Raw genomic sequence first — 17,868 nt, 5'->3', positions numbered from 1 at the left:
GAAATCTAATTATCGTTCCCACCTCTAATCAAACGACGATCAAAGTCTACTTTTTTTTTGTAATGTATACTTACCTTCTACCCACCTAGGTGCTGATCTCATTGAGCTTGTCTTTTTAAATTTCTCTTCAACCCGCTGCCTGCACATATATTCTAATAGCTGTTTTTTTCCAGATGAAGCGGCGGTTTCCAAAAAAAAAATTAATGTCTTGGCTTTCTTTTCTTGAACTAGATTATGAGCAAAAATCTTCGACTGACAAACACAATAAATTTCTTGTCACTAACACAGTCGGTAAAATAGAGTCTGGTTCGATTTATATTGGAGCATTCGTTAAAAAAGTCAAACTATTAGAGTTAAAATAGGGATAGCAAACCATTCGCCGTCAGCCAACATCTCCAATCACCTCCAACGCCGGTCAGCATTAGAAACACAGAGAAAAACGAAAAAAAAAGGAACTTTCAGAAAAGAAAAAACACTGAAGCAAAATTGCCTGACAGGGTAAAAAGATAAAAGAAGGCCATCTTGTAAATAAATCCGTCTTGGACGGTTTTATAGATGATGCGCGTGTTCTTTTCATTATGCCTGGCTAAATGCTAAACTCCAGTCACTTACAGAACGTATGTCTGTGAGATAATGCTCTAACTATTGAGCTTAAGATCAAAGCGTTGCAGTACAGTAACGTTTGATCGCTACTACAAGCGGCCCGTTGTAGGAGATAAGCTAAACTCAAATGCGCGATTATGTTATCGTTTGCCTAATTTTTTTCATCCTTTCGTTTATAGGACGAGCATTACCTGTCAAAAACCCCATCGAAATCATTGAGCATAGATCACAAGCCTCACATACGACATCAGCAGTAGAAAGCTGGCTTACCCAAACCTATGCTCATTTACTTATATCTTTACATACTTAGTCATATAACTTGCTACGCCAATTTCGGTATTACTAGAACATTTCTATATTGCACGTGTTTTGCCTTCTAAACTACTTGTTGTGAATCACTTATCACACAACGGCAGTTTATATTCTGCCAACACATATCAGTGGAAGGCGAAGAAAATATTATTGTAAAAACGCCTACAAAACGTTAATACAAGGGTCATATAGTCACTGTCAATCAAGCATTCTCTCCAATTAACAATGACACTTTTTTTTATTATCCTCCCTTTAATCAACGCACACTATCGATTTACGCGCTTGGAATAAGGCGGACTAAGGTCTTACGCAGTATACACTAAATGAAGGATTCTACCGGGACTACAAAGTGCTTATGCGGCGTCGCTGGCCCCACCACTCCGCTTAACCGTAACGGTGGCTAAAAACAGCTAGCTCACTGCCTATTTGTCTGAGCCGATGCGTTCAAAATAAACGACTGAGCAGATATTTGGCGATCCATTGATGTAGTTAGCAGAAAACCACAGAGTACCGTCCTACACTCTACGCTGTTCATGCACTTGTCTACTGTTGTTGCCGTTGTTGTTCCCGTTGCTACATTGTCGCGCTAGCTGTAGCAACAGTCGTGATCGTAGCGTTCCCTTCCCTAAGGATTTCTGTCTTCTTGACAGTTGGCAACACTGCACCAGTTTGAAACCCTAACAACAGACAAACGACGATACCGTCCAGGAACGGTATAATATAATACCTAATATTAATAGTCGCTATTACCATAATACGAGGTCGGTCTATTCGTTGGACTGTCATCAAAAACTACTGCAACTACATGTTGTTTAGAGAACAGCTTGTGCGCTGACATTAACAATGGGGAAACCGGGAATGCCAGATGAACCTGTAGGAAAGCAATAAAAGTTTTCTTTCACTCAGCCGTTATTTATGTTATCTGGGCGTTCCGGATCAAAGAGTTTGAACAACTTCATCAAAAAATGGAAAAGTTGACTGAAGATTAGGCTTTCTTCTCATACAACTCGTTTCGAAACGGCCGCGGCTCGTTCATTGTGTTGATCAAATGGCCCTAGTAGATAAATAGAGCGACACGTACGATATGGAAAGTTTGACACTTCTGAAGACCATCTATTCAGGTGGTGTCACTGCATCGCGTACGTGTGTTGATCTGGCCAGCGGAAAAACTATGCCAGTTTATGTCTGTGTAAACAATGCCTTTCGAAAATAACACGGCAGTACTTCGAATTTTCGTAAGTTGTTGAGCTTGTACGTTGTCGCAGTTGCTAAGTGTCAAAGTCAGATGTCCAAATACTTTGCCAAATACTTAGAGTACCAAATGCATTATGTATAATCTAAAAACACATATATCTACAGAAAAGAGAAAAAGTCTTTTTAAAGTCTATGTTTTTGGGTGAGTCATCGTAAAACAAAGGGCAACAATTTTTTTTGGTATTTGCTAATTAGAGGGAGTTCCTTTACTTACCGGACATGTTTAAATGGGTGCTACGCTACTGATAATGAGTGCAATTGGCAAGATAGAAATCAAACAGAATAATGAATTCTGATTATCTATATAGGACAAGCATGACAATATGCGGCCAAATAGTAAGAAACCAGTTTCTTATATTGCATTCGATGATAGGTCCCACCGATGTTCCATACCAATTAATATTTTTTAATTACTCATGGTTTATAGTTTCTATCCGCTTAGTTCTAGAAAAAAAGAACTGTTAAATTTGTCATGGGTCGAATGTAGTAGAGATTGAAGCTGACAAGGGTAACATTTACAATAAGACTACAGACCGATGTTTTATAGAATTTTCCCTGTCCAGTAGGTATGGTGAACAAATAGAAATTAAAAATGCCATATTCTAAATCAGTTTACGGGTAAACGAAACTGTAGAGAGCAAGGGAAGAAGGGTTTACAAATTACCACATTGGAGCTGTTATATGCAATTTATTTTAGAGGCAGACCTCAAAGAAGGTCGTTTCAAAGTAATTTTAAAGGCAACACCAGCGGACATAGTTTGGTAACGGGGGCATAGGTGCAACGATTAATAGTGATCTGCGATATGGTTGCGTATTATATAGTGTCGTGCGCATCTTTGTGGTTCTATCGCATACTCGTATGTGTGATCTTATTATATTGCTGCGTACACAAACATATAGATTACCTGTAAAAGATATATGTGCTTCGTTTGAATTGAGTAGTCGAATCCAGTGGGTTCAGTTGCATTTTGAAATTAGGTAAATGTACATCTCAAACACTACCGGTAGCTAATAGATCCTCGACTAATTGGCGAAGCTGTAAGAGAAGCGGGAAAGTGGCTAGTAAGGGCCATAACCACAACAATATGTAGCTACTAGCGTCTTTTGCTATAGTTATTATCTGCTATTACTTATGAGAAAGTATACTTAGAAGCACAGTACGAAGGATAATATTCACCAATCTACTAATGCTAACCTACGGGCATGTGCTTGGAATCGTTTTGAATTAAACAGGACGTCCTCCCTAGTGAAAACGATATCGCAGTTCTACGTTAAATCTGATTACCGCGCCGTGAAGAGAATATGCTATTTAAAGTTTTTACATAGTCGTCGCTTTTTTTTTTGATTTTGTGTTTAGCAAAAGTCTAATCGATAATGGTTCGATACAAAGTCTTCTGTCTTTACAGGGATCTCTAAAAATCCTATATGCCAGTGAGATTTTAGGTTAGGTATTTTGCGTATTCCACACAAAAGAGCAACATGTGTTGTAAACAATACTAATATAAATGTTTTATCACCGTAATTCATTTTACGTAAAGGGACTGTCGTTCGGGTCGGAATGCAGCGCGGGAGAAGAAATATTATTCAATCCACGGCTTCACTGCTGGTTAGCCTGTGAGAAGTCCGCTTCTCGACACCTAAAGACATCCGTATTTTCCTGGCTAATTATTTCCGCACTCTCCAAAATGTCTAGGCTCTCTTACCACTTCATTACAAATCACTAAGTATCGACATTGTGCCTGTATGAAAAAGGTATTAGACGAAGCTGCGCACAAATGGTAATATTGTTTATTACATCGAGATTTCAGAGAGTCAATAGCGTATCTTCAAGATAATTGCTATAGGTAGATGTCCTCGAAAGACGAAAGCCACAATTGGTGTTGATCTTCGCGAAAGGATTGTCGAGGTGGATGACGAGTGTATCACGGTAGGTCCTCGGTTTAACCCGTTGCTCAATTTCAGCTTGAGATATGGGCGTGTAATGTGCTTCGAACAAAGTGCATACAACATTTTCAACCGGTATATAACTGTAAGGTTTGTAAAAGACATTTGTAGTCTCGTCACCGTGCATGCTATATCCGGAAAGACTTTTGTAAACTATACCCACTCGTGTTTCGATGCGCCCTTAATAAAACTGTGTCTTTGTTGTAGATTGATGAGAACAAGCATATGGCAACTAAATAAATGTCTGCTCCCCCAGCTGCAGTTATGGGGACACGGCTGGACAAGAACGATTCCGAAGAAGTATGTTCAACGTTACTACCGGTAACTGTTTATGCGTCTCTTGCATCTGGTAGCTTTGCATCGTTAGAATTCGAGAAGCTTTTGCTAGTCCATAACAGCTCCTACGCATCTAAACAGTCAATCACACGTATTCTTTCGCATAGTTAAAGTTCTTTAAGAGGTGAGAGCGTAAACATGTATACATAGAAAAAGTTATGCAAACGAAAAATTCGACGATTTAAAAACGGTCTTTCGTGCTGTGTATACATTTTTATTCTGTATATTGACATTATGTTTATTTTGAATAGTGAGTGTTTGTTTAAAATCTCAACGAGGTCTAGTTGACTAAAATTAACTAACTTTTGATGTGTTTTTCCGACCTATTTTTGTTACCTAAAGATATTTTCGCAGAACAGTAAACTCGAATAAAATGTACATAAGATTGCATTTGGAATCGTCAGACTTTGATAAATCATAGCTACCGCGTCCAATCCGAATGATTGATTCTTGAAAGAAGCTTTTATTTTTATAATAGGACGTAGATTTTCGATAGCGTAAAGTTCGATCGTGATAACGTTTCAATATTTAAGCTTCTAAACAAACTGCATACGTTTAAGATAACTTTTAATAGTAAGTTTCATGCTAATAATGTATTCGGTGACCATTCTTGTGACCGACTGCATTGCTGCTGTGCTTGTTCCTTGAACATATATGACAGCCTGAAAAGCACAATTGAACAGTCCGTCTCGACAACGGTTGCTTATTAAATGATGGTTGTACCTGTGTTATTACAAACTAGTACGTATTGCATACTATAATATTTCGAAACGTGCTGTTCGTTTATGAGGTTACGATGCTTCGTTTGTTCGAAAGTTTAGAAAGTTCGAAAGATAGAAGAGTGCGATAGGCATTAGCTTAGCCCACATGAACCTCCTCGAATACTGGTTGGAAATAAGTGCGAAATTGTACTGCATGCACAGTATTTCGTTAGAACGTACGTGCGCGACCTTTTGCGTCACACGGAGTTTCTATCTAATCTCTGTTCACCCCCGCCTTCGCTAATCAGTTCAATCAATTTAAACTTATATCCTACATACATTCTTATATGTATCGCATCACGTGCGAAGCTCTAGGTTAATTTAGCGTATTATTTGAAAATTCCGCGCCGTTTAGTGCACGAACTCATCTCACTGGTTATTGTTGGTATGAAAAGAGTAGTACTACTGCTGAATCGAGAATGATTCTCTGCTAGCACACACGCTAAGCTAAAGGCTAATCCTAATTGCAGTGCTATTTTTCAAGAAAATCTAGCTACATTAAGTCTGATGACGTAAAGATCAATGGCCATTGTTGTGCATATACGCTATTAAAGAGTTTTCTACAGAATTAAGACGTTACTTTTTTATTGTGAAGCCGGATAGATTTATCACAAAAATCAGCACCGTCAGAGGCTTTTGAATCCATTCGAGTTGGGCTGTTGGTTTCCACCTCTCAAGTTATCGGCACACGATATATGTACATTCTGCCTACTCATTGGTTTTAACATAGTAATTTCTCTTCTTTAATCATTATAGGTAGCAGTGAGCACAAACGCGGTCTAGCGCTTTGCCGATCAACACAGCATGCCACTATTTGAAGCCTCTGCAAAGGTAGAGACGTTTTTGTATATATATATATATATATGCATATTACCACAGATGATTTGAAAACAAAGTGCACGTGGAACAAATATAAGAGTAACAGCTTCAGGTCGCAATGATGACGAACAAGTATCTCTTTGATTCTGTAGGATGACCCTCAGAGCGATCATCTGGAAAGTTTCATGACCCTTGTACACAAGCTTAAGAACTCAAAACCCATGATGTCCATTCAGAATTCAGGCACAGAGGTTCCCGGTGAAGTTCAACCTAAATCGACGAAAGATGGAGCACAAATGGTTACTTTCCAGCTGCTACGTTTCTTTCCCGCAGTCAAGCAGGACAATCCGATATAATAACATATCCGATATCCGGATCTTCGCGTGTGAAATTTACTAGTCTTCCCTGCAGTAGTTAAAATTTCTACATATATCATTGACACCCGATCACGATTCTCTGTTCCGAAAAAGCAACGTAGTATAGCACTGAAAACAGTGTGTGGCAACGATAGGACCAATGAACATTGTATACTAACTTCGTCAATGTAATGCAAATTGCCTTTACGGCCCTGGTTTCTTTACAATTACAATAAAACTATTTTTATAGTTTTCATCTGCACCGTTCAAACGAACTTTACCTTTTTTTTTTTAGTTTTAGAAATGCATAGATGAAAAGTTTGAATGTAAATAGAGTTCCGCTACTGAAACCGCTGAATTTGTAATACGTCTAACCCAAGATCAATGGAAAAACAAGAGTGCATTGGTAGCTACAGCTTTGTTTTGAAGACCTTGCAATACCTACATGCACCGTTGTTGGATCCTAAAAGCTACGCAGGGTGAAATAGATTTAGATCATATACGATCACACATTTTCCAAATTAAGCAATCAGATGGATGTTTTCGGTCATTCAAACATTGAGCGCTTGGTTGAATCTTACAGGAAAGGTATTATGCATTACCAAAGTAAATAGCTCTGGCACGAAGTTTAATGAATATATATATATGTGAGGCCAAACGCCGATATAATTGTTGAACCTTTCACAAGCCTGCCTTTCAGCTGGTTACTTATATTATCGACTTTGATTTCATAGATACATGGATCGGATCGATTAGAAAAATATTCTGACGCCGGTGTAAAGATCGAAAAATACGTACATACGGCTTGCCGATTGCTCTAGATTGCATTGTACGAATCAAAATAATCCAACTTTCACACCTCATCCGTAATCATTTCGTTTTATAAAGATGTTAGGAGCCATAAAAAGGTGGTCAGCAAATCGACGGATCTAATTAGTCCACCCCTGACGGAAAACCGTTTGCGTGTGTGAGGACAATTTTCCCAGTAGTTCGAATTTATATACGTCATATCTGGGTACCTTGGAAATGAAACTCGCATTTACATCTCCGGCATTTTAGTTCTTGGTAATAACACAAGTGTAAACTTGAAATAACCTTGGCCAATGGTGGCCCCTGGAGCGTAGGTATCGCTACTAAGTATTGGACTGTTTATAATAAGAAACGACGTTTACTATACCGAAAGATAGTTTTCACACTGCATATGTAACGTTCTAAGGCTAAGACTGAATCTACCGAGCATCTGTTGTAAACACTGCGAAACTTCAGGGTTAGTTGAATTCTATGTACTATCCCCGCGTAACATTATGATATTTTCGAAGGTTCGTATTACGCAGGTCTGCTCGCGCATATATATGAAGTCCTAGATATGATATATTAAAATAGTAGAAGTCTGGAATAAACAAAAAGCATTAGTTTATAGACGCCTTAATGATATGCCCAGTTGTGTTTTTCGTTATTATATTTATAGAAATATTGCCACGTATAGAACGTTTGTTTTCTGTAATATTTATTAGAGTGTATAACCTAACGCTTGATAACGTAAATGGAACATCGGCCCGTCAACCATTATGTTCCGAGCTTCGATCTTTTATGCCGCTTGGTAATGCTCGAATATTCATTTCAGGACCAGTTTACGGTAAAATTGCGTTCGACTGATGTTGACACAAAGGTGACACGTTTTACCGGTATACTTAAAATTTAATTATTAGCTAGCCTCTGATAGATAGCTACGCGATTACAGAAAACGTTTGGCTTTTATTAATATTATTCACTATATGCAAAAGGCGTCTATTGGGTAGAAGGTTACACAAATATTTATATTTCCAGTAATACGAAAGCAATGGGTTTCGTGTTTTAGATATAAGCCATACATTTTTTTTATTAGAACACTTGGTCGGATAGTTACATAGAAACTATCAGTTCGTCGAAAAACAGATAAGTTAACCGGTTCTAAGTGGTAACCTGGAAGGAAGTTAGGCATCAGTTGTCACCTTTCGTACTATACGCCTACAATGAGATATCGATATGTCTAGTGAGAACTTTTGGATCAATAATTCTTGCTCAGATCTTAAATATGGGTCTACAGGAAGATTCAGCAGGTACATATATACAGTTATATCGCTGCGTATTTTCCTGTAGAACCTATTCAATATCGAAATCAAAAATTAGCCTTACAATAGGAGTTAAGGGCCTCAGTACTTGCTCATAGCAAAGCTCTTAAAAATATATACAATTTGATACGATTGGTGCTATTGGTTTATGTTATTTGAGTAAATTTAAAAAAAATGGGTCTATAAAAGACAGTTAAGTACCGCTTCGCATTTCCTCGAATTTTTGTTGAGGGATAAAGTCTCATTTCTCTAGCGCAGTTTCGTTTGCCCAAGGCTACCTGCTCAATGTAAAACTGGGAGTAAGTTACATTTTATAAACCTACTTTGGAAACTATATAGGCCAGGATGAGGTGGCGTGCTACGACCTAGTGTTTGAAATAACATACAAGTTGTTTCATACAAGTTTGAAATAACTTGTATGAAACAAAAATGTCGTCGATTGCTGATAACAGAGAGAAATTAGAACAATTAAGCTGCCTCCTACTCCCGTAGGTCAGAAGTGAATTATAACCATAGGACGATCACTTCTGTTGAATTCTTAATCCGTTAAAGGTCCAAATATCACGTTTCTTATATTTATACAGGCGTGCTTGTTGAATTTCGGTTTACTTGACAGTTCTTTTTAATAGCACAGTAAAATAATGGTTTCGATAGCGTATCGGTGACGCTGCACAATGCTGACGACAGGTGTATCAAATACCCAAATGTTCCACATTTTTAAGCGTACTGTATTCCAACGCAAAATCGACTCTCTTCGCGGCAAGCTAAAAAGATGTGCCTTGTAGGCGCGATAAGGTTTGATAAGGAAGCAGACGCGGTGTTCTTCGAGAGTCTCAGGACTTAAATTAAACCTAAAATTATACCCCTTTAATATCTTCTATCTAGACGAAATGCCCCTTCCGACGGTAATGCATTTCACAAAAACAGTTACGCTTATAAAAATGAAACCAGTTGCCCAAATGACATCACAAGAAGGCGGAATCCTTGTCGCAGTGCTCTCCTTCGCGTCCGCAAGATGAACTACAGTTGCGCCATGTTGCAGGTTTACAGCGTTTCACATCAAGGAACAAATACACCCATTAGTAGCCAAACCCGTCCGGATAAATTGCAAACGAAATATTTAAAGACTGTTTTAGGCGTTTCATTGCGGTTCGCTGTTATCTAGAGAAGCCATGTCTTGCGTACGAAACCCCTACAGGCCTATGTACGACCCAGTAAGCTTTGAAAAGCGGTGTCCATATCGTTAGTTCTTCCACACTGCTCCAACAAACCCTTAGACGTGGAAGTCTTTGGGGCATCATAAGCTCGATTTCGTACAGGTCAACAGAACGTTGTCACCACTTAGTCTCAACGTATTACAATTTATATCATAACTACATTGGCAAAAAGTGCAAACGAGGAATCATCTACACCGGCAAATATCGTTACAGGGCTTCTGAAAACAGGTACCTTGTTACCTAGCGAAAACGCTCACAGAAACTATTTTGTTTAGCAGCGGAGCTTGATAATTAGCCGGGATCGTCGGACCATCATGAAATGTCATTCCAGCAGGGCAACCTTTTATCCTCGGAAGGTAAAGTTCTGTTGTGGGTAACACATTATGAATAACCTCTATATCGCAAGCTGTAAAACTCCTGAAATTTTAGCCTTTATGGCACCAGCCCTGCATACATATAACAATATATAGTACCTAAGCAAAGATATTCATCTTTAACATTTTATTGCGTAAGATGTAAAATCCACGTTTAATCGCGGAGTCTCATTTTCTTTGGAATAACCAAACAACATTCGTTATAGATTTTTTGAAAATTCATTTGGCATTTATTTCTGTTTTTCATCAGCGTTCCTCTCTTCCCGTCCACCGTCATCGGCATTTCATCATTTTTTTATTCCGACAAAAGTAGATTTTTTGTTTAAGTTTGAATAAATAAAATTCATCATCACCTAGCGCGCACAAGAGGGATCAGCCGGTAAGGGACAGCCCTGCTATCTGGGGTACCTCACAATTGATCCCCGTACTATATCTTAGCCTTGGCGTTGGTTGATATCCATTTGATGCACTGACCAAGCCTGGTCACGATTACGATGTATAATACTTATATATATATGTGTATGTATATATATATATATATACATATATATATATATATATACTAGACGGAATTTTTTTAATTAGTACGATTTTACATTCCCATCCTCTAACAGACTGATCCTCTAGCCGCTGCCTTATTTAATAACTTCGCCAAACTCTTTTCTGCCAAACTCAGCAACGAACGATAAGAAGTACAAAAAGTACAGTGTCTCCTTTGCATCTGTCATTATCGCCATCATCATCGTCATCATAGTTGTCGCCGTCGTCATAATCACCATAATTATTATTTGTTAATTTGTCCTGCCACTGCGTCTTTTCCTTCACTTTTCTGCTTACTCAATACATCGTTTCCTAGAGTTAATCCTTCTGTTTATCTATCTAGTCTAGCTGTATATTTATATATCAACCCCTAAGTCTTCACTTCTTCCATTTTCTTTTCTTACACTTTACATGTCTATGTACAATTAAGCCGCTAGTCGCTTCCACGCTTGTTGATTAGCGGGGACCCGCTTGGTGCTCTCATTTAGGTTCGTCTGTCAATTCTCGTCAGACCGTCTACCGCGATCTCATTGCAACATACTGGTTGTTGTTGTTGTTGTTAGCTGATTTCCCCTATGTGGTTAATTGTGGACAAGAAAAAAACAACAGTACATCTAGAAACATTTTTAAGAGGCAGCAATAATAACAGCAGCTATGAAACGGGTAAACAGTTTCAGCTAGAAAAGCGACTTCTACCTCACAGTACACACAGAGACTAGCACTATCTGGTCTGCATTGCGTTGACGGGGCATTGCTTTCTAACTTTTGCCCACTTAATCATGGGCTAGATAACTAGTCACTGTGAAATTAGGTATCTAATTAGATAATTCTTAACGTATGAATGAAAAGTTTCGACAGATTTCCATATTTAACATAGCAACATATCCGATACTTTTTTTTTAAACGATGCCGTTATTGCTGCTCGGTGTTTTTTCTATTAATTTCGATGATGATAGTCGTCGTCATCATCACAACGATTAACGAACTGTGTACACGGTTCATCGCGTATGTTTATCGTAAACCTTGTCCCTTAGCCGTGGAGGGAACTAATCGGCCTAGCTAAGGTATAGCGGAAAATAGGACGAGAAGACGACGAAATGATTGGGGCGTGTAGAACGTAGCGTAAAGGAGGCTTATTACTATTATTATTATTACTGTTACATGTTACATCCGCGTACTTTATATGCCGCCCCCGATCATCATCATCGTGCATGTTTTACTTTATTTATTGTCATTGATTTGCATGTTCTTCATCATCATTATAGTCAGTATAATTTTTCATTTCATTTTCTGTGTTTTTCTCTACATATATTTCCTTCCGGTGTGGTCTTCGGAAACCGACCACAATCGCATATTACGATCAAACATCTCCGCAATTCTCCCTACTTCAAACTTTTATCCCAGCCTTTTCAGTATTATTACAGTTATTATTTCTATGACCAACATTATCATCGAAAATCATCTTAATCATATTATCAATAAGAATTATTATCAGCTATCAGCCGCTTACTCGCGTCTAAAGGGTCAACTAAACATTGCGGTTTTTACTCTGAATAATCTTCGATCATCATCATCATCATTTTCCCGTTCCGTGGTCACTCTTCGATGAACCCAGTAACCCAGCTTATAGTAGCATCATTATTCTTCCAAATTGTCGGCAAAAAAAATATCAATAGTTGTAATCATTTGCGTAAACATTTTTACACAATAATCATATAATTATCCATTGCTTCGGCCGTCATCATCTTCATCATTACTAGAGATGCCCCATGATATTTTGTTGCTATAATGATATTTTATAGTTATATTGTAACAAGAAAAGCTGCGATGAGTCATTAGTAGCCCCGCTCTATCATTATACTTTTTCTTTAATAATAATAGATGGTAATTATAATAGGCATTATATTTAAGCGTCATTATTATTTGAATTATTACTGCAATGGCTGCTGTCGTGCTCAGATTGTTCTGCTGCTGTTGTTGTTATCATATACCCTCTGTTTCTTCACTATATCTCCTCAATAACACTACTAAAGACTATTACGGTTGTTAATAGTCTGTGGGTTTTCTCTCTTCCTGTTACTGTATTGTAAGTGTATTCGCCTCATTCAGCATTGCCCCGCATCTGTGTTAATTCACGCGCTGTCAGCAGACATTTTTTTTTCTAAACATTGTTACTTAGCCGGTACTGGTTATAGTAACCACGACCAAGTAGAATATTTAAAGCGACGTTCGCACACCCCCGCACTTAGCAGAGCTACCCCAGCTTCTTCTAATCAAATCGTCACTTAATATCGGGGATCTACGTCTTTTGCTGGGAAGAAAGAATCTGTTTTTTCTTTGTTTATTTGTGTCTGTGTGTGTCACGGAAGTGATGATCCTAACTTGCGACTACGAAAACGTTACCGCGCCGTTCCGCAGACAAGTTTATCATCTACCTATAAGTTTTCTGAACGTTCCGTTGCTGTCTGTTCCCTTGTTCACTGTCGTTACTTTCCGCAGTCGCAGTTATCAGTGTTTCTCACGTGCAGCCCTAAGTGTGTAGCGTTTGAGCATGGCGTCTCCATGGATACTTTTTTTTCACCTTCTCTCTCTCTCTCTCTCTCTCTCTCTCCTGTATTCTTCTTTTTATCAATCGGGATCTATTATTAACTAATTGCTGTCCTCTTTTCTATAATACTCATTAGTATTATCGATTAATCGGTATCACCATTTACATCGAATCACCGGCATACTCCCGTAATGAAGTTTTAACATTCTTCAATCCCGAGAGGAATTACTGGACTGGACTGTGCAATAGGGTGTCTTGCAGAATCTAATTTGAAGATTGATCAAGCTAAACCAAGAACAGCATTAGATTTTACTAAGAGGCTAACATTTCCAAAGTTTCGAACCCCGATCTTTGTCCAAGTTAGATAACTTGCTCGTACATTATCTCCTGCCATGCTGAAGTAGTACAAAACCGTGCTACTTTCCAACTGGCGATTAGCGGTGCACTAAAATATTCAAAGGAATATACAAGTCTAAACCCTCAGCACCGAAACAATCCACTGTTCTCCCAAAACCATCGAGAACCGCCCGAACTACTCCATAGATAAGCGGGGGTGTCTGTCAACATAAACGTCCCCACGAATAACAATGATCACATATCACTATCAGCAGCGTGCGTGCCATACGTGTACATCTTTGATGCACACATAGCACATATTACTGGCATACACGCACAGGTAGATAGCAATGGACCAATTTCCGTGGAAGCCGATTTGGGCTTAGCAAATATCGTTGCTGATATTAACTGCTTGTTAACAACGACGTTGACGGTTTGACGGTAGTAACCATTATTATAGTAGCTTAAATATATTCTCACGGTGAAACGTTCGCAATAAAAGTTGGAATCTGGGAAGCAGGGATGGGGAGGATGCACTACTGCTTATTGTCGATCATTGACTTGTTATCGACTTCGACGTTCACTTACCGCTAGTACTATCACACTAGTACGTTAGTCGCGTAATCTCCCTTTCCGCTCTTTGTCTGTTTCTCCCCTATTTGAATATCAGTTGTTGCAGTCGTCTGCTTACCGTACGAGATAAACACAGCAAGATGGCGGACAATGTGTATGTGCGTGTGTGAATACGCTATGTGTATATATAGATGCTATAATATATATATGTGTATTTCTTTCTATGTATAACTTAAATGGATGGACATCCCCGTGCATCTCTCACGATTTACCTCATCGACCTCTTGAATAATCAATTTGCTTCAATATTCAGTAGGTCCTTATTAACTGACCACGTGCCTCGCTTTTATGATTCACTCTCATTGATCCTCACCCCATCGTTATTTGCGCGATGATTCACTGTAATTCTGCGTCGTCGTCGTCGTCGTCGTCGTCGTCGTCGTCGTCGCCGTCGTTGTCTGTTTCATTCTGTCCACTGCTATTATTATTATTAAAACATTTTCACAGCTCTGCTCTTTCCTTTCGGTCACATTCACGTCTCTGTTCGATATTCGCGCATGGAGATAGTGATGTTGCTGCTATGGCAGTTTCATGGAGTTGCCAAGTTTGTGCTGAACTTGTCTTTATTTTTTATGTTTGATTCCTCTTTTCTTCGTTGTTGTCAATCTGTGTCGTCCTGCCATTTTGGATACGAGTGGTACTTCTGTGTAGAGAACGTGAGGGATTATAGGATAAGGTAACTATTTCATTGCTATCGTATTATAGGTGTTTTGCTACTATTAGCATTATTCTTATTATTATTGTTCATCTTGTTTCTATAGTTGATGCTGCTATTGTTGTTGTTGTCTCCACCATCATCGCCATTATTGTTGCAGTAGATGTAGCTAATGTTGTGCGTAATTTACATCATTTCCTCGAAGGTTGTCATGATATCGTTCTGGGCATTCATATCGATTTGTCCACTCATAACTTCTCGTCGCCGCCGTTCTTGTTCTCGTCGACGCTGTTTTTCGCGTTCAGCCTCACTCTGTACAGCACCGCCGCCGCCTCCAGTCGCTGAAGGTGCGCCGCGCATCGCGGCTGGACTATTGCTGCCAGACCCACCTGTAAACGACCCAGAACCCAAAATCAAAGGATTAATACTCCACTTAAGATGCCGTCTACACAACGACACATTTCACAGGACAGAAATATTTCAATATATTCATTAGAGAGCAATCAAATATACAGAGAGTACTTACTGCTTAGCTGAAAAAGCGTAACAGTGTAGGCTTACTCCGAAGGGGGCATTCAACGAAGGACCAAACTAAATGAGAACGAAAATATATGGAATTATTAGCAGGGGCCACAACGAGTAGCCTACGTACCTGAATTATCAGATGATGGTCCATGAAGTGAGTGATGCGAATGATGCATGCCATGGTGAGAATGGCTTGAATGGTGATGCTGGACCGGCGAATGGACTCCGAAATGTCCTCCATCACCTTTTTGACCCATGTTGCTTAGTTGGGTTGAATGAGACCCCATAGAACCAACGCCTCCTGCTATCTGCTTCGCGCGTTCCGCCGCGTCCTTCCTCTCCTTTGCTTCGTCTAGCAGACGTTGCTATTTCGTCGTCATACAAGTAAAACGTGATTTATAAAAAATCAGTAATAAATATAAAATCAGTTATAATGGGCAATTAGTTGGAACTGTCTGACGCACACGTCCAAAACCGCATAAAGCCATGCGCAACGAGTACTATCCATGCTTACCTTGTCAGCTTTCTCTTTGGCTTGTTTCTTGAACTGTTGGAAAGAGTTCATCATGACTGAATTACTGCTACTGCCGGTGTTTTTAAGAGAGCCCTGTGCGCCGGGGGTATTGTGAGCCCCGCTACCGCCCGATGCAAGACTCGACCACGAGCCGAAGTTCCTCAGCTTGCTACTTTCACTCTGCGAAAAACAATTAAATATGAGAATGATCAATGTGCGAAACAAACCAAGCTATGCAATTCATAAGTACCATGTGTTCCTATACATGAAATATAATACCTTGTCCTAGTGATTTTTATACATGTTTACACCGTTGTATGTATTCTCGCTACTAAATTGGGTTATAAATTCAAATTTATCTTCAATTATTCCTGTTTAAAATTTAAAGGACAATGATGCTAGTTGAATTACGTTGCGTACTACCTTGTGACTGACAGGTGTCGATTGTTGTTGCGATGACTGTGTCTGCTGCTGCTGCTGCTGCTGCTGTTGCTGCTGCTGCTGCTGCTGCTGCTGTGAGCCGGTTGTAACCATAACATGGCCGAGACCGGCCCCCGTCCCCGGGACCGCTCCCCGAACCGTAGTTGCACCTGTCTGCTGTGGTGCTGCTTGCGCTGGCTGAGCAGCAGTCTGCTGCTGCTGCTGCTGCTGCTGCTGCTGCTGCTGCTGTTGCATCTGCGGTTGATGCTGTTGCAGATCTTGCTGAGCGCCTACTTGCTGTCTATGCGAGGATGCCTGCCCAGAGTGTCCAAGTGCCAAGCCTGAACTAAAGTCGCTCGCCCCGGCTCCTGCCACAGACGTTGATGACGTGTTTGGTAAGACGGATGCTCCGTGTTGACCAGGAACGCTTCCACCCATCGATTGGGACCCCGTCATAAGGTGTGACTGCGTTTGTGGTAGCAATTGGCCGAGCTGCTCCATGAGAATTCGCGAGTTGCTTCCAAATAGTGGATCCACCTGCATCACAAAATTGAAATGATAGATCATTGCGTGGATCATTGAAAACGGGGAAACAAATACACAGTGGCATACTTATATATACATATATATATATATATGGTATATATATATATATATATATACCTAGAGGTCAAGCCGGCTTTTTGGCTCTAGGCGAACGCATATAATAATAACTACATATAAACAATATATAACCTCCCAGCTTCATTTTTTGCATAATGAAAATTGACACGCTACAGGATGAAGTATACATGTACATATTCAAACGAGTAACATAAGACGCCTATATTAACATCAAATAGGGAATATAAGGACACTTTGTTTCTAAGACCATACTTAAACAAAAACAAATTCCTACAGCATATTTTCTATGTGCGAGAAGTTTTAGTTTGAGTGTCATTATTACTGAATGTAACCACGACAACAGCTTCAGTTTGGGACCTAGAACGCTAATTTGAACCATCTCATTTTTAAAATATTTCTTATTTAATTCGTAGAGAATTTTCTAATGGCACATGTTGTTATTGAGTGATGTTTGTGGGTGTAGACTCGTCAAAGCGTTAGTGACATACGCTACATACAAAATATTTTGGTAGTAGGAAATTAAAACATATAGTAGCGGCCAAAAAGTTTAAAAGGTGCAAAAAAGCGCCATGCGTCAGAAAATCTGACTGTTGGAGCTTATTTGGACGACCAAATTAGCAACGGATAAACAATGTCAGTTTCTGTATAGAAAATCCAGGTGTACTAAAAATAACTTTTTGAGCCATTTTCGTGGACCTTTCGGCCCTCTAGACTTTAATCATTCATTGAGAATCTTTTTTGCCTTCTAAAACCTTTCCTCAGATTTTTCCGAAGCTGCATGAAAAATGGCAATAATGGAACGTCCAGTGTAAAAAGCTTAGGCAATAGCTGATTTTAGCTCAAATATCAAAAACGACGCGCTGTTGTTTTCCGTGACGAGCGTGTTGGTTTGTTGTAGAAAGAGCAAACTTTCGTCTAGTGTCAGGAGCAGTGGATAAACTTATATGTTACGACGAATAGCCCACTATATATATAGATGGATATTT

General features: G+C 39.3%; 2 protein-coding genes across 6 annotated transcripts; one reads left to right on the top strand and one right to left on the bottom strand.

Moving 5' to 3' along the window:
- The first annotated feature begins 1,258 nt into the window (after nt 1-1,258).
- Nucleotides 1,259-7,817, top strand: LOC111266540 (uncharacterized). 5 transcript variants are annotated; one of them, XM_086970945.1, is made up of 6 exons: nt 1,259-2,150; nt 3,708-3,775; nt 4,132-4,203; nt 4,370-4,434; nt 5,967-6,041; nt 6,182-7,817. In XM_086970945.1, exons 1-5 carry the CDS (start codon nt 2,112-2,114, stop codon nt 6,026-6,028), a joined length of 306 nt encoding a protein of 101 aa, XP_086827071.1. In that variant the 5' UTR covers nt 1,259-2,111; the 3' UTR covers nt 6,029-6,041; nt 6,182-7,817. The 5 variants fall into 5 exon arrangements, 2 of the variants coding, with proteins under 2 accessions (XP_086827071.1, XP_086827070.1); XR_015313502.1 differs by lacking the exon at nt 1,259-2,150 and adding an exon at nt 2,157-2,311; XR_015313501.1 differs by lacking the exon at nt 1,259-2,150 and adding an exon at nt 2,348-2,505.
- A 2,470-nt stretch (nt 7,818-10,287) lies between these two features.
- On the bottom strand, nt 10,288-16,805 carry LOC111266534 (uncharacterized). Its single transcript, XM_022844077.2, has 5 exons — nt 16,262-16,805; nt 15,839-16,018; nt 15,452-15,689; nt 14,990-15,188; nt 10,288-14,787 (listed from the first exon to the last, which is right to left on the bottom strand). The coding sequence occupies exons 1-5, from the start codon at nt 16,799-16,801 to the stop codon at nt 14,715-14,717; spliced, it is 1,230 nt and encodes a 409-aa protein (XP_022699812.2). The 5' UTR covers nt 16,802-16,805; the 3' UTR covers nt 10,288-14,714.
- Nucleotides 16,806-17,868: the final 1,063 nt, after the last annotated feature.

The sequence above is a fragment of the Varroa jacobsoni genome, unplaced genomic scaffold, assembly GCF_002532875.2.
Source record: "Varroa jacobsoni isolate VJ856 unplaced genomic scaffold, vjacob_1.0 scaffold_1095, whole genome shotgun sequence".
Taxonomy (NCBI): domain Eukaryota; kingdom Metazoa; phylum Arthropoda; class Arachnida; order Mesostigmata; family Varroidae; genus Varroa; species Varroa jacobsoni.
Note: the sequence above shows the minus strand (reverse complement) of the source record. Positions and strands in the feature narration are given on the sequence as shown.

Bases quoted from the DNA above. Each gene is read 5' to 3' on its own strand.
- LOC111266534 (XM_022844077.2), bottom strand. From the start codon at position 16,801: ATGCAGGTGGATCCACTATTTGGAAGCAACTCGCGAATTCTCATGGAG. The intron at 15,690-15,838 runs GTAAGCATGGAT...ACGACGAAATAG, and splicing joins CCAAAGAGAAAGCTGACAAG to CAACGTCTGCTAGACGAAGC. The intron at 14,788-14,989 runs GTAAATTACGCA...TTCTCTACACAG, and splicing joins ACAACCTTCGAGGAAATGAT to AAGTACCACTCGTATCCAAA.
- LOC111266540 (XM_086970944.1), top strand. From the start codon at position 2,455: ATGAATTCTGATTATCTATATAGGACAAGCATGACAATATGCGGCCAA. The intron at 4,204-4,369 runs GTTTGTAAAAGA...CTGCTCCCCCAG, and splicing joins AACCGGTATATAACTGTAAG to CTGCAGTTATGGGGACACGG. The intron at 4,435-5,966 runs GTAACTGTTTAT...TAATCATTATAG, and splicing joins TATGTTCAACGTTACTACCG to GTAGCAGTGAGCACAAACGC.